The 24,634-nt window shown below is 39.8% G+C and overlaps 1 protein-coding gene across 14 annotated transcripts in view; it reads left to right on the top strand.

The window, feature by feature from the left end:
* LOC144321121 (uncharacterized) overlaps positions 1 to 24,634 on the top strand; it is a 53,954-nt gene that overhangs the window by 5,121 nt on the left and 24,199 nt on the right. For 6 of the 14 annotated variants that reach the window (XM_077910555.1, XM_077910553.1, XM_077910549.1 and 3 more), the window contains exon 3: positions 17,232 to 17,339. The exons of 1 other annotated variant lie outside the window; for it this stretch is intronic. In XM_077910555.1, coding sequence (XP_077766681.1) covers positions 17,232 to 17,339 — 108 coding nt within the window. Of the gene's footprint in view, positions 1 to 1,306; positions 1,412 to 12,355; positions 12,709 to 13,883; positions 13,974 to 17,231; positions 17,340 to 17,442; positions 20,592 to 21,764; positions 22,304 to 24,634 lie in introns of those variants that run through there. 7 more of the 14 variants (XR_013386852.1, XR_013386850.1, XR_013386848.1 and 4 more) reach the window with 5 other exon arrangements.

The raw sequence follows: 24,634 nt of genomic DNA, 5'->3' as shown, positions 1-24,634 counted from the left end.
GAAAAAAAATTTACAATTCATAAAGTACTAATTTCTCAGAACCAAAGATTTGTATGTTAGAGTAAAAATATACTTTAAAATAACAATAACAAAGCAAGATGGCAAAAAAAGTTATGAATAGAAAATTTTCAGCAAAGGAAATCCAATGGCTCTTAAACACATGGAAAAATCCTCAAGTCACTCATAATTAGAGAAACAAAGTTGTAAATAATATTATTATTATTATTATTATTATTTGTAAATAATATTATGATATCCTTTTTTTACCCATCAGATTGGCAAATCTGCATTTAGGCTAATATATTTTCATTCATAGTCAGTAGGTAGGGTAAACAGATATAAACCCTTTGGAGAGAATTAAGAATGGCTATCAGGTTTGACAGTGCATATGCTCTGACTGACCAATCAATAAAATTTCAGCATAAGTATGTCCCAAATATTGCATAGGACATACTTACGGTAATTATTTGCTACTTATATAAGATTCAAATTTAAATGAATGTCCTGTATTTTATTTGGCAATCCCGCCATAATCATTTCTTTTTATTTTCCAAATATCTGTTCAAAACCTACTCCTTATCTTGGGGGCATTAGTCCACTACTAATAAGGGGTAGCCTGGTACCCACTATCACAAAGTCTGAAACAACTCATAAAGTCTTTCCTTTTATGCAAGGTGAGACCATTAGCTTAGACAATGTCTAAGGCTCCTTTAGCTCTGCTTTTCAGGATTAGTTCATTGCACTGGTATCTATGACCATTTTCTTTCCACCACACTATTTTACCTCTTCCTCAGAGATCAGGTTTTCCCAGTTTTTAAAATACAAAAATCATGGTTTGGGGTCACTAAGGCCATGGATTCTGACAGTGGACCATTTAAACCATTTTCTTGCATTGTATTTCTTAGACAAAACTGGCAGACAACCCAAATCACAACCACACAAACCAGATGGAGTTTGTATTTGGGTCTGCTCATCTGAGACAAAAAGTTTAGACAAATGTCTAAACTGGGATGTTTTACCATCATTCAGTTGAGAGAAATCAAGATCTTGAGAAGAGAAATGAGAAGGACCAGGTGAATCTGGTATCGAAAAGCAAGTGATGGGAACAAGAACCTTGACAATATGAAAAAGTTATTTTCATATACCTTATTTCACTATGCTATAGGCTATTATAACTTGTAGGCAATGAAAGATGATAGTTATTATTTCCCCAGTGAGAATTTCCCAGTGAGGAAATTGCTATGACACTGCAAGTCATAGCATTTAATGTGGTAAAACTAAGATTCACCCCGGTTTTGTACTCCAGGCTCATTTCCACATTAGCAAACTGATCAGATCCCGTGAGGCTGATATTAGAACCACAGAAACTAGCATGAGAGATGTTTTCTGAATCAACAGAGAGAAGAATCCTGTGAGTATCAGAACTTCTCAAGTGGGCACAAACTGCTTCTAGAAGTGGGTTGCTCTGGGCCACTGGAGGATTTTAGTCAGAACATGGTGATTCAGAAGGGACTCATGAAAAGAGTAGGAGGATGGATCATATAATCTGCTCTACCATTTCTAACTGTGACCTGTTCATCTAAGACCAAAGTTGCTGCCCATCCAGCCTCCTCCAGCCAAGTTCAAACAAAAGAGGAGAATGGAGGAATCAATCTTGGTCTTATTAATTCTCTCCAAGCTGCTTGCTCTCTTCATATCCACCAACCCCTATGAGTGCATCTTCTATTAAAGCTCCTAACCACACTTTACATAACTATTGTTTTAAATGTCTACTACCCTGGGTCATAAGACCCCAGATTTCAGAGGCCTGCTGTCACACATGGTGACCCTCTAGCACTACACAGGGAGGACGTCCTGAGTAAATCCCTGCTTAGCCAAACCCAACTTCTTAACTGAGCTGATGACGTACAACACCTCTTTTTAACATTCTCTGACATCCCCAAATGTTCCTCTCAAAATTCTCTCATCGTTTTCTCTTTCATTTCTTCGGGCATATTCTATGCTTTGGAAAACCATGTTTGCATTTGTTTTCTTGCAAACCCCCAATGCCTCTTGCCCCTTACAAACAGAAAGTGACAGAATGAATATGGACTTCCTTTCTCCCCTGGGAAAGTGCTTTCAACTGAGAGTCAGTAGGCGATTGGTATTATTCATTTACTGGAGGTAAATTACAGATCATGTTTCTGAGATATTGATAAAAATTGTGATTAGCAATTGCTTGTTTAATAGAGAAGAAAAAGGTATGGCCGAGGTCTAATGGGAGTTGACAGGGTTGTTTTATTAATGTGTCTAATTGATTCTTGATTTAACTGGCAGCCATCTGAGTTTAAAAGATGGTCCCTAACGGGAATGGACAACCAGTCATAAAGACCTTTCAATTAACATGCCAGATACTTCACATATAAATCTGTCCGTGTTCAGAAAAACTATTCGAACTACAGCACTGATTTGAACAGACCTACTTAGAATAGTCTGAAAAAGAAAGAGAACAAAGCGATTGTCTCCGTTATTACTTTGCACTCACATTTTTTTCCATGATGATTTTTACATCCTTGGCCTCATTGTTACCTTTACTGTATTGCTCATACATGTATATAAGACGGAACTAAAAGGACTGTGCAAAGCACATAATTCCAGCATGATATACCTTAAAGAAAGCTTTGCTTTAGCAGTTTGAAACCTAAATTCTATACTGAGTGTACCACATAGCATTTTACTTATTTATCAGAATTTTATATAATGCTTATTATGTAGTTGGCACTATTGTAAATGTTTTATAAATGTTTGAATTAGTCTCTCTCACACAGCCATGAGGTGGATGCATGTACTTTTCTCATTTGTAGATTTGGGGACTGATCACTCAGAGAGGTTAAGTAACTTGCCTAAGGTCACACAACCAGGAAGCAGTTGCACTGGATTCATCACTAGGGAGTCCGGCACTGGAGCCTGTACTTGTTACCACTTCATTATTTTCACCTCATGTTTTCACAAATACGTACTAGTTGTATATCTATCCTTGAGAGATAAGTATTACTGTTAGTTCCAGTTTGTCGGTGGGCAAAGTGAAGGTTCTTGGAAAGAGATCTTTCGGGTTGGACCTTAACTGGTAAAATTATTGCCTCTGCGACTTAAACGATGCTAGGAGTCACTCAAATTAATGCCATCTTTTATATTTCCATACAATAATTAGCTTTTATTTTTTCTTTTGTTTGATTATAGTAGATATACGTTTATGTCAAAAATCAAATATACAGAAAAATAGAAAGTAAATTAATCCAAAAATCCACAAACCAAAGGTATGTCCTTAATGTTCTGAACATATTTTCAGGCATGTATTTGTTTTGTCTGTTTACATAAATGAAATCATACTGTATTTTTATTTTTATTTATTTTTTTAAGATTTATTTTTATTTATTTATGATAGACATATAGAGAGAGAGGCAGAGACACAGGCAGAGGGAGAAGCAGGGTCCATGCCCGGAGCCCGAAGCGGGACCCTATCCCAGGACTCCAGGATCGTGCCCTGGGCCAAAGGCAGGCGCAAAACCGCTGAGCCACCCAGGGATCCCTCATACTGTATTTTTAAATGTCACTTTATAACCAACTTTGCCCTTTAAAATTAATCATTGAAATCTTCAATGTCAGTGTAAATGTATCAGTTCTCTCAAATTAGTTTACCGAATAGATATACCATAGTTTATTTAACTAAAATCTTCCAATAAATATTCGTATGATCATCTTCTTTCAAATGACAGAAAGCAATCTCTGTTTATGATTTTTTTAAAGACTCAGTGAATTCACCTTGATATATAGATACCCCTTTGATAAAATCTCCAGTGTGAAGAGCTCTGGTACCTGGCCTCACGAGTGACAGAAAGGGATGAGTTTTCCACCATTTCTTCTGGGGAAAGAAGGTGATTGAGTCATATCTAGGGACCAGGTGGAGCTTCTATTGCCCAACAGTGGGTCCTACAGGGGCTGTAAAGAAGGTTATTTGAGAGGGGAGGTGGGGTAGAAGCAAGATGCGATCAACGATCACTCTGCATCCTGCTGACAGCCCTATTACAGCCCCATTTTCACATCACAGTACACATCCCCAGTCTGACCCAATTCCTGCTACTTGTCACTGGATGGAGTTACGAAGATTTTCTTTGCTTTCACAAAGGCTGCATTTGAAACCAGTCCCAAAGCTGGGAGGCAAGTGTACTACATACCTGTCAGCTAGCAAGAGATGTCAGAATGAATTCCCTCATAGGAACACATGATCATTATTGCTGTTCACACTGAGAAACACCATACCCAGTAACTTACATAAAATGCTGGGTGGTTATTATGCTAGACCAAATCTTTTTATTAAAGGATCATGGAAACACCTTCTTCTAATGAAATCAGGGAACCTATAGACCTCTAATATACAGAAAGAGTATCAGGTGATGAAATTATCGTAGAGAGATACATATATTTTTCCCAGTCGAGAATAAAAAGAGGGATTTTCCATTTCGGACGTATTTAAAATTGTTATTCTATATCTAATATCCCTTTCATTTTTTCTCTAAATATACAGTTAACTACTTAAATTTTGTATCATAGGTGTGTGTGTGTGTGTGTGTGTGTGTGTGTGTGTCAGAGAGAGAGAGAAAGAGAGAGATGGGGGAGAGAGAGAGAAAGAGGAGGGGCACCTTGCTTGAAGCGTATATGAACAAAGCTAAAAAGTTATCAGAAGGACCAGGTTAGATATTTGAAATGCTGCTGTGGTTAAGTCTTTTCTGATCAAGTGTAAGTTTTGAATTAAGTACTTTTAAAAAAACATACTAGTTTCCCATCAGAAAAATGGCTTAGCCGAGAAGGGCTCCTATGGTTTGCCATGCAAAAATGAATGAATAAAATGGGAAAATTGATAAGAAGTACATTAAAATGGATTTGTTAAACAGTGACTTGAAATGGAACTCTGAAGCTCGCATACTGTTATGAGAGTCTCAAAGGAACAAAGAGGCCATGGCAGAAAAGAGATGCTTAGAAGTTCACTCTACTGGCAGCCGCTGGAAATGGACTCTGTCATCAGGGGACTTCAGTGGCCAAGGGCTGAAGCGTTGTCAAAGATCCCAGTTACTCATTACCTGTCAATAAAAGAGGGCCTGCGTGGGGTGCCCTCATGGCTCAGTTGGTTAAGCACTCACTCTTGTTTGGCTCAGGTCATGATCTCAGGGTCCTGGGATGGAGCTCTGTGGGGCTTCTCGCTCAGTGCAGCATCTGCTTGAGACTCTCTCTCCCTCTCCCTCTACACCTCCAACTCATGCTCACTTTCTCTCTAAAATTAATAAATATTTTTTAAAGGGCCTGTGAACTTGCTCAACATCTTATGGTTCCATTTCGAAGAGCTCTTGAATATGAGTAGTGAGGTACAAAATACCTTGGCATGCAGAAGGTCAGATTCAGGCCATAACTGAGTAATCTTATTTTGGATATAAACCTCTGCTTCCTTAGGAATCGCTTTAGGGAAGCGGAGCACAAGCACGGCTTTCACAAGATTGTCTGTTCTTGACATTTTCTTTCCACAAAATAAGCAGAAAAATATATAAATATAAATGCAAATATAAACATACATATTTGTGCAACCATAAATATACTTACATTTATATATATATACACATACACATATATACGCATGCACATATATATACACACATACCTGCATATACATACGTGGATAGATGGCTGGCTGGATGGAGATAGATAGATGGATAAATAGACACACATATATGTTTACCACTCTTTGGTGGCTATCTCTTCATGGTGAACTGAGATGACTCATGGTAACAAAATAACCCAAGATAACCTGAGAGGTAAGATGCATTTCTTAATTTATCAAACAGAGCACCTATTCTTTTTTTAACCACTTGTTTTTGAGATATGATTGATGTACAAAATGCTGTACATATTTAATGTGTACAGTGTAATGAGTTTGGAAGGAAGTGCACACCTATGATGCACTGCCTCAATCAAAGCTATAAATGTATCCATCACCTCCAGAAGTTCTTCCCATCTCCTTCTTTTTAAAATTTAATTTACTTTTGACTGTTATTTTTTACTTTATAGTAAGGACACTTAATATAACATTTACCCTCTCAGTAAATATTTAAGTATGCAAGACAACATTGTTCAATATAAGCCTTATGCTCTAGTTAGATTCAGAACACATTGATCTTGTACACTTGAGAAACTTTACTCTTTTGACTGACACCTCCACATCTGTCCCTTTTCTGACCTCTGGTAACCACTCCTCTACTCACTGGTTCTATGAGTTTGACTAATTTAGATTTCTCATAAAAGTAAGATCTTTCTGTGCCTATCATATTTTACTTAGCATAATATCCTTCAGGTACATGTTGTTCCAAATGGTAGGATTTCCTTATTTTTAAGGCTGAATAATATTCCATTATATGTATAGCATACTGTCTTTATCCATTCATCTGTCAGTGACATTTATGCTGTTTCTATATCTTGAATGTTGTCAATAAAAAACATTTATTTTATTTGAGAAACTTGAATAGCAAGCATGTTTCTTTGGCTTCATAAATTGAAAGATATTTAATGATTATTGTTTTCAAGCCTGGCAAAGTTCTTTGTGATCTACTATGTGGTTTATGGTTTGGAATGCGTATTTCGTAACTCTGTCTCTTCATTCCTTCCATGATCAAAAGAATGGAGATGATGAGTGTACGATTTTGTTTCTGAAATCTATTTAAACATGGTGGGTTGAAAACATACCTTTGTTCTTTGCTTTTTTCCTAAACAACTATAAAATAAGATTAGAAAATTACCTTAAAAATATAAAGTAAAAAATATATATAAAGTCAAAGGAAGCCTCTGTGGCTCAGTCAGTTAAGCATCTGACTCTTGATTTGGCTCCAGTCGTGATCCTGGGGTCGTGGGATTGAGCTCTGTGTCAGGCTCTGTGTTCAGCATGAAGTCTGTTTGAAACTCTCTCCCTAAAAAAAAAAAAAAAAAAGAAACTCTCTCCCTCTGTCCCTTCCTTCCCCACTCCTGTGTGCACACATGCTCTCTGTCTCTGTCTCTCAAAAAAAAATAATAAAGACAAAGGAAGAAAAGAATGAGAAAGTCAGTCAAAGCAAATGAGATGTACTAAAACATGCAGGATGGCTGACAAATGAAAAACTGACCACTGTCATCATAAAGCAGAGAGACGCAGAACCTCGCTTTCTGCAAGGAGATGACTATAAGAAACAAGCACATTCTTTCTGCAAGAAAAAGCAATGAAAAGAAATGTGAGGAGCTAGTGCGCTCTGAATGTGAGAGTGTGTCATGCTCTGAACGTTGGAATGATGTTATAACTGAATGAATAGTAGTGAGCTGCCTAGATCATCTTCTACTCTACATAACCAGATCATTCTCTCCAACCAGTGCTTAGGGAAGTCAAGTTTATTCTTTAGAAAGGTGAAACGAGAGGAATCTGGGATTATGGAATTCCAGATACAGGGATCAAGGGCCATGATGAAAAGAAGGGGAGAAGGTAGTAAGTGCAAGACTGCCCACAAAACTATGATACCCTAGATGATGTTTTCCCTCTCAGTTCCCAGACAACTGAAAGCCTGAAAGCCTGTTTCTCCACCCTAGGTAGGAAATTTGAGGATCAATCTTTGGGAACCTGGGATCCCTGGGTGGCACAAAGGTTTAGCACCTGCCTTTGGGCCAGGGCGCGATCCTGGAGATCCGGGATCGAATCCCACGTCGGGCTCTCAGTGCATGGAGCCTGCTTCTCCCTCTGCCTGTGTCTCTGCCTCTCTCTCTCTCTCTGTGACTATCATAAATAAATAAAAATTAAAAAAATAGATCTTTAAAAAAATAGCTAAGGAGTAAAATCCAACAGGATAGTTTAAAAAAAAAAAATCTTTGGGAACCTGATCAGCTGGAGAGAATACAGTTCAAATTAATGGCATTTGAATTTCCCCAATCCCTCCACAGTGTAGTCCCAGAGTTGATAAGCACTGCTTGCACTCATAAGGGTTTCAATGAACTTTTCAGTGCCCCATTCTTAAATACAAATTAACAATCAAGGTCCCCAAACATTTTTAGAAATTCTCTAATGTTAAAGACAGAGAAAAAAAAGAGACATGGAAGAAACAAAGCAAACACACTGAGAAGAAGAAAGCACAGTGAGCATAAACAATATAAACAAAAGTGTAATTACTTCCTAAGAGAAACTATTTTCTCTCTAAAAATATTCAGAAATAGCGAGTTCTTAAATATTTAAAAAATATAAAAGAATAATAATTGAATAGGAGGGTTGGAAAATAAAGTTCAAGATTACTCCAAAAGCCTATAACAGGCACACTTAAGATTCAAAGACACAAAAGTATTGAAAGTAAAAGGATGGAAAAGATAAGCAATGCAAACAGTAATGAAGATATCTGTAACAACTGTGGCTATCCAACAAAATAGACTAAGACATGTTACTAGAGTCAAAGGAGTATAACTCTGAATGTACCAAAAACCACTGGATATATATGTTAAAAAGGTGAATTTTATAATATGTGCATCATATCTTAATAAGAATGTCTTTAAAAAATTCTTGAGAAAGGAGAGCAAACAGACAAAGTTGTGGATAATCAGAGAGAAAGGATAAGAATATTAGTGTCAATCTAAGAAGTTGAACATTCCAATCATAATATCTCTAAAAAACCAAACCAAACCAAACCAAAGGTAATACAGATGCAAAAATAATCTAATAAATAAGATAGCAGTATTTCCTAGAATAGAAGGATACTAGCTTTTAGATATATAGTCCCTGTAGACATGACATATGAGAAAAGACCCAGACAAATTACAAAGTTTCAAAACTCCAGAAATTAAAAAAAAAAATGTTCTGGAAGGCTCATGATGAGAAAAAGTTAGATTACATAAACCAATTTGAAAATCAGGTGTCATTAAGATTGTCAATGCAAGTATTTAGTCTTATAGAGAGTGAAGAAATAATTTCAAAACTCTGAGAGAAAAAAACATTTAGAACCAAATGAAATAGCCAGCTAAACTATCAAATGAAAAAAAAAACTATCAAATAAATGAATGTATAATAAATTTAGGCATCTTTCAGTGGAAGTTTTTTGAGAACTTAGTCCACTATAAAAATGAAAGAAACAAAGAAAGATGAACACGTTGTTGAATCTAGGAAGTGAGATCCAATGTAGGATAGAGGTAAAGGGATTTTCCAGAAAGGTAGTTTTTAAGGTCCCAGATGGAGAGTTCCAAAGCAGTTTTTGAAGGTAGTCATTCCAGTTTGGAAGAGGGGGATGAAGGGATCCAGAATAGATGCTTCCAAAAAATATACTGATATATTTCCTTATGTATATGACCTCCTAGAGCAAAATTTCATAGTTCTGTCAGAAATTTTGGGCTTGAATTATTCATAAGTACTTAAAAACATCAAGGAAATAGAAAAAACATGAAGCAATTTTTACACCCAACAGAAGGCTATATGAAAAATATAATTGTGGGATTCAAAGTGCCTCACCATGATTAACTCTATAGTCAATGATAGGAGCACCAAATATTAATTAACCCTGAATTATGCTATAATAATAATCTGAAACTGTCAAGAGAGAGGTAACTGGTGTGTAGTATGAATGGCGTATGAGAGACCATGTCAAAAAGTTGAAAAGTATCTTGAGAAGGAGAAGTGATATAAGTGTGTTACTTAGAAACATAGAGACGCAGAGAGTGGCCAGGTCAGACTGGGAGTTGAAACTCTTTCATTGAGGGGAGCTGATGATGGAGCCGAAACATGTGGTGAAAAGGACTGCTCTGTTACTAAGTTTAAAGCACGCTTTGTCTTGTAAAAGTTTGATCAAAACATTGAATAAATTACATTGAATTGGCCTTTGCAAATCATAAGGCGTAAATAGAAAGAATTCTAGATCTAGAAGTTAGGAGTCCATGGTTGATGCCCCACCTCTTCTGCTAACCACCTGTGCACTGCCTGCCTTCACCTGGCCAGGTTTCTTCTCCTTTCACCTGTCTTACATCCTCCACACTGTCATTGGGAAGCTCTCTTGCGGTAATAGATGAGTTACAAACTCATTACAAACTCTGTAAGTGTTAATGGGTATTACCAAAATCTGCCACAATTTACTTTCTCGTTCATCCATTCATTTATTCTCTTTTTGAAATATAAAATCCCTAGGAACATACTGTAGAGTCACCATATTTCTGTATCATATGCAAATGACAGAGCCCCACAGGACTATCACCAGGGAGTCAGAATGAATAAATTAATTACCATGTTAGTATGCATGGTTATTGATCTTCTCTTTGGGGCTTTACATGTAGAGACTGGTGTGATGCACACCTAAACAGGATCTTAACCTATTGACTGTCTTGAGCTCCCATCCCATGTAGGCCATTCTCACCAAGTTTGTTTGCAACTTGAAAGGTTATACTTGCAAATGTGCTTAGTGAATTGGTTAGTGGGTTGAGATCTTAATTTTGGCTGAAGGATCTACAGCTGTTGTAGAAGTGAATTGTATCATTCCTCTGGAAGGTGGCACTTGGGAAACAACTAGTGCTGAGGAATATCCACCTTCCTCCAAGATTACATCAACGACATTAATAGAAGACATCCAGACGTGGTAATGAGATCCCTAAAAGGTATAAGAAGAGATATATTTGAATGGAGGCACGATGCACTTTGGGCACACAATTAGCCATTGTTGTGATTGATAGCCTCTAGTCTAGATAAATTCCCCCATTTTGTGGAGAGGAAACTGAGATTGAAAGAGGTTAAGTAATTGGTTCAGTCCTTTGAATTTTTTTTTAAAGATTTATTTATTTGTTTTAGAGAGTGAGCAAATGGGCGTGTGTGTGCATGAGCGGGAGGGGAAATGCAAAGGAAGAGAGAGGGAGAATCCTTAGCAGACTCCCTGCTGAGCGCAGAGCCCCATGCGGGGCTCCATCCCAGGACCTCGAGATCATGACCTGAGCTGAAACCAAAAGTCTATCACTCCATCAATTGAGCCACCCACATGCCCCAGTCATTTAAATATTTAAATGAATGAATACTTTAGCATCAAAGGTCCGTACCCATTATTTTTGGTAGCTGTTGTAAAATATATCTTTAAATGTCAGTATGTATATGATGAAAAGAGTTAATATTGATTGTGGATGCTAACTAATTATGCCAAATACTTTATTCACAATCAGCCCTCAGAGACCCTAATACGTAATTACTATTGCCTTTTTTCCAGGATGTAACAGGGTCAGAGGTAAGCTTGCTGGCTGAGAGGATTTAAATCCTTGATCAGTAGAACTACTTAGATGAAGGCAGAGGCAAGATTCAAACCCAGACCAGCCCAGAGCTTTGTCACCAAGCCTGATCCCACTGCAGCAGAGTCTGGGGGCAAGTGGGCAGTGCACAATCACTGGGCCTTTGGTGTTGAGGACCTGCCTCAGGTGAAATTGCTGTGTGGGAAGAGCTGAGCTGGCTGCATCCTGGAACATGGAATACCCTCCAGGAATCCCATCAATCCAACCTTGTGTAAATGCAATTTTGAGCAAAGCAGACATTTTCTTTGTTCTCCTGGAGTTTATATCAGATAGTTGCACATTAAATATGTATGTGTAAATATATAACATATATAGTATATTATATATAATGAATATTATTACATGATATATAATAATTGCATTTATATTTGTATATGTGTGTGTATATTTTTTTGAAACAGGTTTAACTCACAGATCTGGAAGGAGGTACCGTGAAAGGTGGCCTGAATATAAGCATTGAGAAAAGACTCTGTGAGAGAGTAGCAATTGTGCCAGGGCCAATACCCATGGGAATCAGGGTATTTTGGGGACTTCCTAGGTCATCTGGGTGCTAGAAGTGACAACAGGTGCCATGGCCTTAGCTGGGGCCACAGGGAATCCAGAGGGCCTGACTGTCCATGTAGACATACCGGTGGCACACTTGAGTGCTGGCTGGCAGGGCTTCTCAGATTGTCCTGTCCAAGGATCAGGAGAGGAGGAACTAGGCTGGCTCTGAGGGCTGCTGAATGAGCACCTCTGGGGATTTCTTGGGCATCCTATAGAGGATTGCCCCAAATGGGAGGGAGATTGGATCTCCTTCCAGTGTACAGAGTGGGCTTGATTTGTCACCTTCAGAGACCAGATTAGGGAGTATAGTGAGCTGAATGACAGCCCCCAAAATATATGCCCAAGTCCTAATACCAAGAACCTGTGAATGTGACCTTATTTCAAAAAAGTATCTCTGTAGATGTGATGAAATTAAGGATTTTGAAATAAGGAGATCATCCTGGCTTATCTAGATGGCCCTGAATCCTAACAGGTGTTCTTGGAAGAGAAAGGCCCAGGATCTGAGACAGAGAAGGAAGCAATATGACTGGGGAGGCAGAGATGGGAGTGATGCTGTCACACATCCAGAATGCTGCAGTCACCAGAAGCTGGAAGTCATGAAGACCTGATTCCCCACTAGGACCTCCAGGGGCAGTGCAGCCCACCAGCACCTAATTTTTGACTTCCAGACTTTAAAACTATGATAATATATTTCTTTTGTTTTCATTTCATTTCTGAGTTACTGCAACAGTCTCAGGAAACTGACACAGGGAGTAGCTTTGTTGTTGGTGGTAGTGTTGTATTTCTGGCTCAACCAATGTAATAAAAATAACTGGCACTGGCAAATCTTTACCCTATTGTATTTTCCAATTCTTTTTTTTTTTTTTTTTTTTTGTATTTTACATTTCAATTATGCTTTCAGGGTGGAAGGCCATGTTAATCAGTCCTTATAATGTGTTTATGGCACGTCATTGCCCCTCGTCACTCATTCATTTATTCACTCACTCATTCATTCATTCCCTTTCATCCTCATACTTCGTTCTCATTCTTCTCCATTTATTACAATCATGAATTCAATGAATGATTGTAACATGGGTATCATTGTTTTTATGCATGCATTTTAATTTATATAAATATTGGATTTTAAAACATATTGTATTATTTTTTTTTACTCTTTCACCAATGTTTCAAGATGTGCTTTCACATGCACATCTGATGCGTTAATTTTAACTGCTGCATGGCACTCCATGGTCTATGTCCCCCTCATTGACTGTCCATTTTACCAGAGATGGACATCAGATTGCCTCCAACACTTTACCACCACAAACAATGCTGCAGTGGACATCTTTGTGCCTTTATGAGCTTCAAGAATTTATTTGGGCTATAATATGTTGACTAGCATTTATTAAGCACATAGTAGGTGCCAGGCCCCGAGTAAAGTGCTGTGCACCTCTTTTAAGCACATATTTTCTGTTTCTACTTGACCTGTATGCAATTAAGAAGTCAAGAATTCAACATCATGGCCAAAACTCCATTAGCAGGAGATAAAACTGGGACTCAAACCAGGTCTGTCTGACCCACAAAACAAACACTATTCATTGAACTTTGGAACTTAAACCACAATATTTGGGGCACTTGGGTGACTCAGTTGGTTCATCATCTGACTCTTGATCTTGATCAAGCTCAGGTCTTGATCTCAGGGTCATGAATTCAAGCCTTGTATTGGTTGTGGAGCCTACTTAAAAAACAAACAAACAAACATGATTCTTTAACCTGGAATCACTGAAACTCTGTATCTGGTGGGTCTTCTTGCTAATGAATCCATCATAATAGTTTCTTACATTTGTGTGTGATTTACGTTTTACAGGGAACATAAGTATTATCTCATTAAATATTCCTATTTAGATAAAAAGAAATGAAGAGAGGGATTAAATGATATGCCAAGAGACATGACACTGACAGTGGGATTAAAACTCAGTCCTAACTCCTCCAACTTCTAATTCTGTATTCATTTTTCACAGGATAAAAGCAGAAAGTACAATCACTTTAGGAGAGGATGTTGAAGTTGGAATGTTGAAGATTGAATATGTGTGTGTTTGTGAGTGACACAAGTAAGCATGACATTTGTTGGTCCATTCACTGAGAGGCTCTGTGTCCATGGAAGGCCAGCACCCCATGCCTCAGCCTCTCTGACACAGGAGCGCAAACTCCTCCTGGGAAGCATCCCCCCACCGTGTCTTCTCGTGTGGATTTATAAACCGAGTGAGACCTCATTACTATGCCCATCTCTCATGTGGAAATTGGGATAAGTAGACTGAAGGCTCAAGCAATGGCTGCACTAAACAAATTAGTTGTATAAACAAATTTCTGGGGAAATATTCCAAGTACTTAAGAGCACACACTGTTTTCAAGCATCTTCAAGCACTTCCCAAGCACCCTTTGCCATACAAACACATGATGGACTAATTACAAACCATTCTTATCTATTCATTAAACCTCATCCTCTGAGGGCCGCTACTTAACTGGATGCTAGACTCCTGGCTAGTGCTTGTCCTGGAAAGAAATAAAATGAGATTTCTTTAAAAAATGGTTTCTAGCTCCAATCTCTCATCATTTGGTCAGAAGGTCCTCGGGATCATTTCTCTGAATAAGTGAGGTTTTGTGGTCATTGCTTTAATGTCTTTTTCACGTTGCCCAGAACTTATGAATTGAAGAAATGCGAACCCCATGATGGCATTTTCCCAAATCGTCCATCACTTAAGGATTATGTGGAAGGACTTACATGGTAGCCTTGACGGAGGTTTTATTTGAAAGGAACAGGGAACAAACAAGAGATGGCCAAATACTTAGAAAGGAAAATGCTGAAGTGGAATTTGACTTTTAGGCAGTTTTAAGATTTCACTTCCTCTTTGGCCCATTAATCAAGGCTACCCCACCCATGGCTCATGTCCAGCCAATAACTACAGCGAGATTCAAAACTTGAGGCTATCCAAAGCACTCATGGGACTCCTGTCCGTTCCCTGTCGGTGGAATCTGGCCAGTATGACCTCAGCCTATCGCTGTGGTCCCCATCTTGTGACTTGAGACCTGAGCCTCAGCCCCAAGTATTTCTCCTCCACATTTTCTATTATGCTTATTGCCCTCCTCCTTGCATTTCCCTCCTTCTTGGAGGCAGGAGATCAGCTGTTTCAGGGATTACCGCCAAGCCTCATGAATCTTCAGGCTTCACTGCAACAGCAGGCTCTGCTGCGACGGGGAACCCGCTTTGGTTTTGGGTCCTTGGTGGAGGTTCAGTGGGACATTGTTAGTCTCTTCTCTGTAAGATAGTTTCTTGAGCAGTGTGTTCAATTACTAGGGCTGTTGTCACAAAGTATCACAAATGTGGTGGCTTAAAACCTCAGAAATGTATTTTATCCCACTTCTGGAGGCTAGAAGCCTGAAATGAAGGTGTTGGTAGGGTTATGTTTCCCTCTGAAGGCTCTAAGGAAAGATCTTGCTTTACCTCTTAGTGGTTGCTGACAGTCCTTGGTCTTCCCTGGTACCACTCTTTGTCTCCATGTTCACATATTATCTCTATGTGTAGCCTCTTCTAAGGATGCCAGGTGTGTTGAATGTTGGGGCCACACTACTCCAGTATGACCTCATCTTAATTACATTTGCAAAGACACTATTTCCAAGGAAGGCCACATTGTGAGGTTCCAGATGTGCAGGAATTTTGAGCAGGCACTATTCTACCCAGGGCAGACAGATATAAAAAATCTAGATCAGATCAAGTTGCTATTCTGAGACGTTGGTATATATGTGGGATGACAGAAGATAGACATTTTTTTATTTCTTTTTTTTTTTAGGATTTTATTTATTTATTCATGAGAGACACACACACACACTCACACACAGAGGCAGAGACAGGCAGAGGGAGAAGCAGGCTCCATGCAGGGAGCCCGATGTGGGACTAAATCCCGGGTCTCCAGGATCAGGCCCTGGGCTGAAGGTGGTGCTAAGCTGCTGAGCCACCAGGGCTGCCCAGAAGATAGACATTTTTATGTATGTATTTACCTGTCCATCCATCCAATGAATACTTGCTAAACAGCAACCTGCACTGAGTAACAGTAAGCTCAGCAGAACCTAGAGCTTTCTGTAAAGGTACTTACCGTTCAGAACAAGTGTTAAGCAATAAAAATGAGTAAAAGTACTTTAGGAGAACACGGCCACAAGCCAGGTATGGGGGAGGGGTCTCTGGGAAGGAGAAGACCACATCCAGGAAAAAAAAATTACATAAGACTTTGTGAAAGAGAGGTTTTGAACAGAATCATGAGATATATAAACATGTGGAAAAGATCTTAGGGGAAAGAGAGGTAAATACAGAGATCCATGCACTCGTGTGTCAAAGAATCCTGCTCTTTTATCTGAACCTTAGGAAAATCCTACGTGGAGTTGAAGAGTTAGGTTTCCCCTCCCTCATCAGTATTTTCAGGGGAGCCACTGCACCTACCGTTGCTCAAATTGTCAGCCTGTGGATTATAAAGGGCAGGGTGTCTGCTGCCGTAAATTTTCTGGGATGATGGATCCATCAAGATGTTTCCACATGTATAATAAACTGTGGAGGACAAAGTTCAAGGCTGAGAGTAACTTAGGCTACCAGTGACTTCCTTCCCTACAATCAATTATTACAATGATTACACCATGTCTTGAGAATACATTGCTAAATGACAGACTCTCTCAGAGAATGTAGTCTTGATTTTCCATAAAATGACATGAAAACCCAACACACAGGAACCTCACCCATTAGAAACTAGCAGGGCAGCATGGATGTTTAGTAATTAGAAACAGCAGTCTTGACACAAGGCTCGATGATGTTCAGATACCCCAAATATAGCTTGCTTAAATATGCAAACACACGCACACATGCACACACACGCACACACACATGCACAGATACGCAACGCACACACATGCATGCACACACACACGCACACATGCACATGCACTCACACATACATGCGCACACAGGAAACCTTTGGACCCATGCCAGACCTGGTGAAACTACCCATCCCTTTCTAAGCAGAACGCTCAGGCAGGGAGTAAAAGACCTCACTGCTGGGAAGGCCTTAGATGGATTATCTATGTGCTTGCAGCTCAAGTTCTACTCCCCAGTCTTCTAAACAAATAAATAATTGAAGCCCATTCCCACGTTTTGGGCTCTCTCACATGCTTCTCAGGCCCCCATCAAAGCTGAGCACTGTGTCAAAGCCAGCCACATTGAGCAGAGTCTCAGGGAGACTACTGATTAATTGCTTTTGCATTTTGGAAGTGCATCCAAGGATGTTGTAAAATAGTGTTTGTTTTTGCCGTTGCCAAACCTTGTTTAGGAGGGCTCTGGAGGATGACCATGATATACTCAAGATGGTGAGAGAGGCACGGGTAATCAGCCCAGGTGTGCTTGCCAACTCGACTCCCCAGGAAGCTTCTAAAAACAGGTACTGGGAGGGGCTGGAGGGGTGGGCAGGGACTGAGCTCCACACTGCTGGTACCAGCCTCAGCCACTCCATGCCTCTCGCTTTGGCATCACTGGCGGCTCAGCGTGAAGAGAGATACCCAATTAGAGTTCTGAGAAGTCCTCGATTTGCTGGCAACCGTGAGACGAAATAGGAAACCAAGGAGGGGAGGGGCTTGCCCTCCTAAGCATCGTGGGTGCCAAAGACCTTACTGAAATTTGGTAATAGATGATGGGGAGCACGGACTCATTTTGTTCCGGCAAAATCTGTCAACATCAGCGGGCCTCACACTGTGATCTGCCTTTCTGCCTCTCGCTCTATCAACTCCACATGTTGCCCTGGTGGCCGTCTTTGTACTTAATAGAACTTGTCAAAACATATCTATCAGTTGCACGGAGAGCAGGCTTGGGTGGTCAGGGAATGCTGGCCGGGTGCAGGCTGCCGTTCCTGGTGGCCACAGAGACCCCCTGCCCGGTTCTTCCCAGTTAAGGGTAGATACTGTTGAGTCACCAGGTTTTTAAATAATTCTCACACCAGCAACTGCCTTAACAGCACATTTGTGTTTATTTGAATTCCCCAATCTCTACTCTCATGTGGATTTTTGGTGGTTCTCAAAACCGTGAGAGAAATAAGACATGTTTCCATTTGCTTGGAGAAGCGTTTAATACTATGGATGTATATATTTATAGAAACAGACAAAAAAAAAAGAAACAGACAGATACACTAGTATATAAAGATATGTGAGTGTGCATTATGTTATGTATTTGTATATGTGTATATTAAGCAACATGGCTATGGTATATATATGTGTTTACACACATTGCGGTCATTTTATCTACAAACTGATATGAATTTTTATACCACATACACACATTCACATATAAATTTGTGATGATGCTTAGGCTGATTGTGTGTATGTACATATGCATGCATATGTGTATATAGATATACACATATGTAACATATTAGTACTTGCATACATATAGAAATCATACACACACACACACACACACACACACATACTGATGGAACATACACAAATCGCTTTTTCCATCCCTGAGTAACAACACAGCATGTCCTTCCAAGAAACTGGTCTGTGTGGTTCCCAGTGGCATCTGCCTGCCAGGCATCTGACTTTCCCTGAGCCATTTCCAATGCCACTGGAATGCTCTGTGGCTGGCATCCAGCTGGGACTCACCAACTCACTACCTGGCCTGGAAGCCATGGAGATCCAGTCATGGACTGGCTTGTAATATCGTTGGACAAATAGAAACCCAACAATGCTTAAATCAGTTCCTTCCCATTGTGCCATTGAGAATTCCAGGAGGACCCCTAGATCGGATGGCAAACTTTTATCCCAGGCATTTTATCTGCAACATGCAGGCGGCACAGGTGTAAAGTAGTACAGTTCGATGTGCTAGAAAGAGCTCCGGTGTGGAGCCTCTTAGACCTGGGTTCTGCACATATTGGCTGCAAGATCTTGAATAAATCAGTGTCCTTACTGGGGAAACAAGATTAATAATACTGTGCTATTCAGGGAAATGATACTTGCTACAACTAGTGTATCAGATCCCCAGGTCTCACTGACTGAATAACACCAATTTTATTTCTTGGTCATGTCACAACTCGATGAGGGTGAATAGAGCAGAAAGTGAGGCAGACACACTCTGCTCCGTGGAGCTATCGAGTGACCTGAGTTCTCTCCTGGTGTCTCTGTCATGCTGTAGAGCCTCAGAGTCCTCCCCACGATCCTGACCATTTGGCTAGCTGGTGTGAAAAGTGAGGGGGCATGAGGGTCATAATCCTGGTTTTGGAGCACATGTCACTTTCAGCCACATTAATAGCCAAAGGCTAGAAATTAATCTCATGGCCCAACCTAATGGGAGGGAAATCGAGGAAATATAGTTTAGCTCATTGTCCAGGGAACAAATGAGAGGGGTTGGTCAGGACACCTGGGTGGCTCAGTCAGTTAAGCATCTGCCTTCAGCTCAGGTCATGATCTCAGGATCCTCAATTGAGCCCCACATTGGGCTCCCTGCTCAGAAATCTGCTTCTCCCTTTCCCTCTGCCTCTTCCCCTGCTCATGCTCTATGTCTCTCTTTCTCTCTCAAATGAATAAATAATATCTTAAAAAAAAAGGTTGGTCAATATCTTTTTGGCACAGTTGAGAAGATCTAATAAAGTCATATACGTATGTCCTTTAGTATATGCTGGGCTCATCAGGTGTACTCAAGTCATTGTATGTTTTCATTGTTATTGCTATTATTATTATTATGATTATTACTATTAGCCAATCAGAAAATAAATGCTTTGTGACGTTCTTTCAAAAGTGACATTTTAAGGTGGCATTATTACTATATTCAGGGAATGTTGTTTGCCAAAATTCTTCTATATTCTGGGAATAGAAGCAAAAGATGTGGTACTTTCTTTGTAAATCTCTAACAGAATATATCTCAATATCTATCTACCTGTCATCTATCTATTATCTATCAATCATCTATCATGCATCTATTATCTATCATCTGTCTATCATCTATTTTTCTATCTGCTTATCATCTATCCACCATCTATCTATCATCTATCTATCTATCTATCTATCTATCTATCTATCTATCTATCTATCTATATCTATGTCTGAGCCATTAGCTTTTCCCTTCCTGTAGGATACTCAGCTATCTTGCTTCCTTTGGCTATTATGTCCAGTAACTCCACCATCCAAGTAGTGAGGTCTGAGTTCTACTTGTTTTATGCTCAGGGAGGGTCATTTCCTTGATATTTGCTATTATTTCATCACATCTGGTGGGGCTTTCCTACCCTACATCTTTCTAGTCATTGGGAATAGGCATCAATGAATATCCAATCCTTTTCTTTCGGCTCAGCTAACACACGTTTATGTCCCTAAGACTTACTGTCAGTCAGAAACTCATTGATTCATCTGAGCTCCTCATTTATTCATGACACTCCTATATAAGTACCATCCCCCATCATTATGGACAGAATGTGTGTGTCCCCCAAAAATTCATGTTGAAGCCCTACCCACCATGTGACGATGATAGTGGTGGGGCCTTTGGGAGATAACTAGGATTAGATGAGGTCTTCAGAGTAGAGTCCTCATGATGGGATTAGCCTTTATAAGAGTTATGGGAGAGCTTGCTTTCCTTCTCTGTACTCTGCCATGGGAGGGTCCAAGACAAGTCTTCCATCCTGCCATTAGGAAGCAGACCTTCCCCAGAATCTGACCATGTTGTCATCTTGGACTTATAGCTTCCAGAATCATGAGAACTAAGTTTCTGCTATCTAAAAGCCACCTGGTCTGTGATATTTTTGTGGTATCAGCCCAAACAGACCAAGATAGTCTATGAGCCTCAGTTTTCTCATTTCTGCTATGAGGAAGCTTGATTTCCTTGCCTTTAAGGATGTATTTCTAGAAGTGAGTTCCAACGGCTCCCTGGAGGCAGGTCCTGAGCCTGACTCAGATACTCTGCACAAGAAACTCAGTGGATGGAGCCCAGGAATCTGCATTTTTAATAGGAACCCAATGTGATTTGCACATATACTTTTTTCTAAATTCTCTTTTGCAGAAATATTGCAGGATTTGAGTTCTGCAGAGTACTTGTCTTACAAGGGATTACTTATACAAATATGGCTAGCTCACTATCTCACACTGTAATATGAATTTTATTGGTTTTCTCTTTTTAAAAAGCCTTTAATGTATGGCTTCTGTTGCTTTTAACAGACTCAGCCATAGGGTTACTTCCTATGGGAAGACTTCCCATAATATGCCCCTTATTCCTGAGTTCTCTACCCCCCCGCCCAGCATCCCACCAGCCTGGCCTCAATGACTTGTTTTTGTATTCCCATAGTATATTCTTAAGGTACAAATCTTGATCAGTAAATATCTGTTGAATAAGCCAATTAACTAATCCTATTTTAAACTCATTTGAGATTATCTTGTTAAAGGAAGAGTTATTTTCAGCATTTACTCTAGGAAGTGATAGAGCACTACCTCATAACAAGCATTGGATGTGCCATTCATCCTTCTTTCTTCTTGCCACTGATCTGTTATGTCTACATAATAGTGCTTCTCACTTTGCTAAGCATTAAAGGAACAATGGCACAAAAACAACTTGGTCCCTGCCTTCCATGAACAATGTCTGCTGAGGAAGACAGAGGCATAAACTGGTCATGGCAAATGTGTCAACAAGCTGTCAGGTCTGAGAAGAGGGAGTACAGGCCACAACCCAATCTCAGGAGTTGTGGAGGGCAACCCAGTTAGAGTGCCATCTAAGACTAACCTGAGATCTGAAGAACTATATCCGTAGGTGGAGACAAAGATGGTGAGGGACAGTTAAAATGAAGTGTAACACTATGGCCCGTGTCAAAGATGTTGCTGCCTGTGTTCTCTAGGATTTTGATGGTTTCCTATCTCTGGAAGCAAGGAAACAAAAGCAAAAATAAACTATTGGGACTTTATCAAGATAAAAAGCCTTTGCACAACAAAAGAAACAGTCAACAAAAAGAAAAAGACCACCTATGGAATGAAAAAAGATATTTGCAAATGACATATCTGATAAAGGGTTAGTATCCAAAATCTATAAAGAACATATCAAACTCTATACCCCCCAAAAAACAAATAACTCAGTTAAGAAATGGGCAGAAGGTATGAACAGATATTTTTCCAAAGAAGACATCCAGATGGCTAAGAGACACATAGAAAGATGCTCAATATCACTCATTATCAGGAAAATACAAATCAAAACCATGATGAGGTACCACCTCATACCTGTCAGGATGGTTAAAATTAACAACGCAGGAAACAACAGATGTTGGCAAGGATGTATAGAAAAGGGAACCCTCTTGCACCATTGGTGGGAATGCAAGATGGTGCAGCCACTCTGGAAAACAGTGTGGAGTTTCTTCAAAAAGTTAAAAATAGAACTACTCTATGACCCAGTAATTGCACTGCTAGGTATTTACCCAAAGGATACAAAAATACTGATTTGAAAGGGCACATGCACCCCAATGTGTAGAGCAACAATGTCCACAATAGCCAAATTATGGAAAGAGCCCAAATGTCCATTGACTGATGAATGGATAAAAAAGATGTGGGATGTGTGTATGTGTGTGTGTATTACTGATATATATATATATATATATATATATATATATATATATATATATAAAATGATGGAATATGTATATATACATATACACAGGGCTGATGGAGGGAGGTGGGGGGGATGGGTTAGATGGGTGATGAGGAGTAAGGAGGGCACTTGTTGGGATGAGCACTGGATATTTTATGTGAGTGGTGAATCACTAAACTCTACTCCTGAAACCAATATTACCCTATACATTAACTAACTAGAACTTAGATAAAAACTTAAAATAAAAAGCAAGTGTGAAGCTACCTGGACTTTGAACAGGGGCATGTCAATTTGTCAAATTGACAAATAAGTCAATTTGTCCTTGACTTATTCTTAGATTTTTTACACATTGCAGGTTTTCTTCCCTGGTCTGAACTGTAATGTACCCACGGGTGTCTTCTTCCTCTTTTGTGCTCCCCCACTGACTGAAGCCAAGCTTGGGCATCTCCCTGCTGGGACTCTTAGTGGATTTATGACAGCCATGCATTTGCATATCCAAATTCTTTGGGTATGTTCTTGTTCTTTTTCTTTTCTTTCATGCATCTTTTCTCTTTTTCTCTCTTCTGCTTGCAGAGCAACCTCCACTTCCTTCTATATGAATGCTCATCAATCCAGGGTCTTAGACTCAAACGCCTCCCTGGGCCAAAAAGCTGATAAATCTGTGGGATAAATCTGGGAAGGACCAGGACACCCAGAGTAGGAGGCCCATGAGGATCTAAACAATGCATCACTGTTAAAAGAATTCACCTTGGGGATCCCTGGGTGGCGCAGGGGTTTGGCGCCTGCCTTTGGCCCAGGGCGCGATCCTGGAGACCCGGGATCGAATCCCACATCAGGCTCCCGGTGCATGGAGCCTGCTTCTCCCTCTGCCTATGTCTCTGCCCCTCTGTCTCTCTGTATGACTATCATAAAAAAAAAAAAATCACCTTCACTGTGTTTTTTTTTTTTTTTTTCCAAACACTGAGCAGGCCAAACAGAACACCTGTACTTGGTGGACCTAGCACACTAACCTCCCGTTTGTGACCTCTGTCTGTGAAGTCTGGGGGCAGAGCTGGTGTGTTTTTTGCTTTCCAATCCTAGGGCTTGGTGCAGAGTAGGGAGTTTAGGAATCACTTGTGGTTGAATCCAAGTCAACTTTCCCAGTTAGATTTTGGAAAACACAAGCTGTGCAAGTTTCATCCACCTGAATGATTTATTGGCTCAGTCAGATAAAGGTAAATTGGTAAATTGATGAATAAGGAAAACAAGTCTCTGAAATTATAGAAAACTTGCCTCAGGTCATTCACCTATCAAGAGACCAAGGTAGGATTCGAATATAGCAATGCCTGACCCAAACACCATGATGTCTGTGTAATATTAATGAAAACAAAAGTTGCATATCCTAACAATTAGGCTTAAGAATTGTTTTCTCTTCAATTGGCAAAATATTTACCAAAGGCCAATCTGATCATGTCATTCTCCTGCTTAAAACTCTTTGTATTTTTTTAAATGCAAAGACCAATGTACTTAATGTGGTCCCGGAGGTCCCTGTAGGACCCAGACCACACAACCTTCTTACTTTTGATCCAACCATGCTGGCCTTACAAGTTTTCCTCATTCACTCTGAATTGTCACTTTGATTGCCTCTGCTGTATATCTTACCTGCCAGCTGAATACTTAAGTCTAACTTATTTCCTAGCTTCTTCTTATTTCCTAGCTTTAGAGTCCCCTTCCTAAGATCCTCCAGGCTAGGTATAGTCCCTCTCTCCATACCGCCGTCATATTCTGCATTGTCCCCTTAGAGTTCCATTTATACAACTGTGTGATACACTACAACTCAAATGTTGCTTGACAATGTCTGTCTCATTCTGTTATAGCTCTGGTACCCAAGGCAAAGTTTGCCACAGAACCAGTGATCAATAAGTAGCTTTTGAGTGGATGAATGGAAGTTTCCTGCTATCCGGGATGTGTGAGTGTTGGCCAATGGCCAGCTGGCCTCTCTTCAATGGTAGTGCAGCTGACTGTCATGTACAGAAGGTGGAGAAGGGTAGGGTTAGGGTCACTGATCGTAAAGGTCTCTTCTGAGACTCTGCATCCATGCTGTCTCTAGCCAGAGGTCCATGGGACATTTCTGATCCCTGGATGCTTGCA

This window comes from Canis aureus, chromosome 9, assembly GCF_053574225.1.
Source record: "Canis aureus isolate CA01 chromosome 9, VMU_Caureus_v.1.0, whole genome shotgun sequence".
NCBI lineage: Eukaryota > Metazoa > Chordata > Mammalia > Carnivora > Canidae > Canis > Canis aureus.
This window is presented reverse-complemented; position numbering and strand designations above follow the sequence as displayed.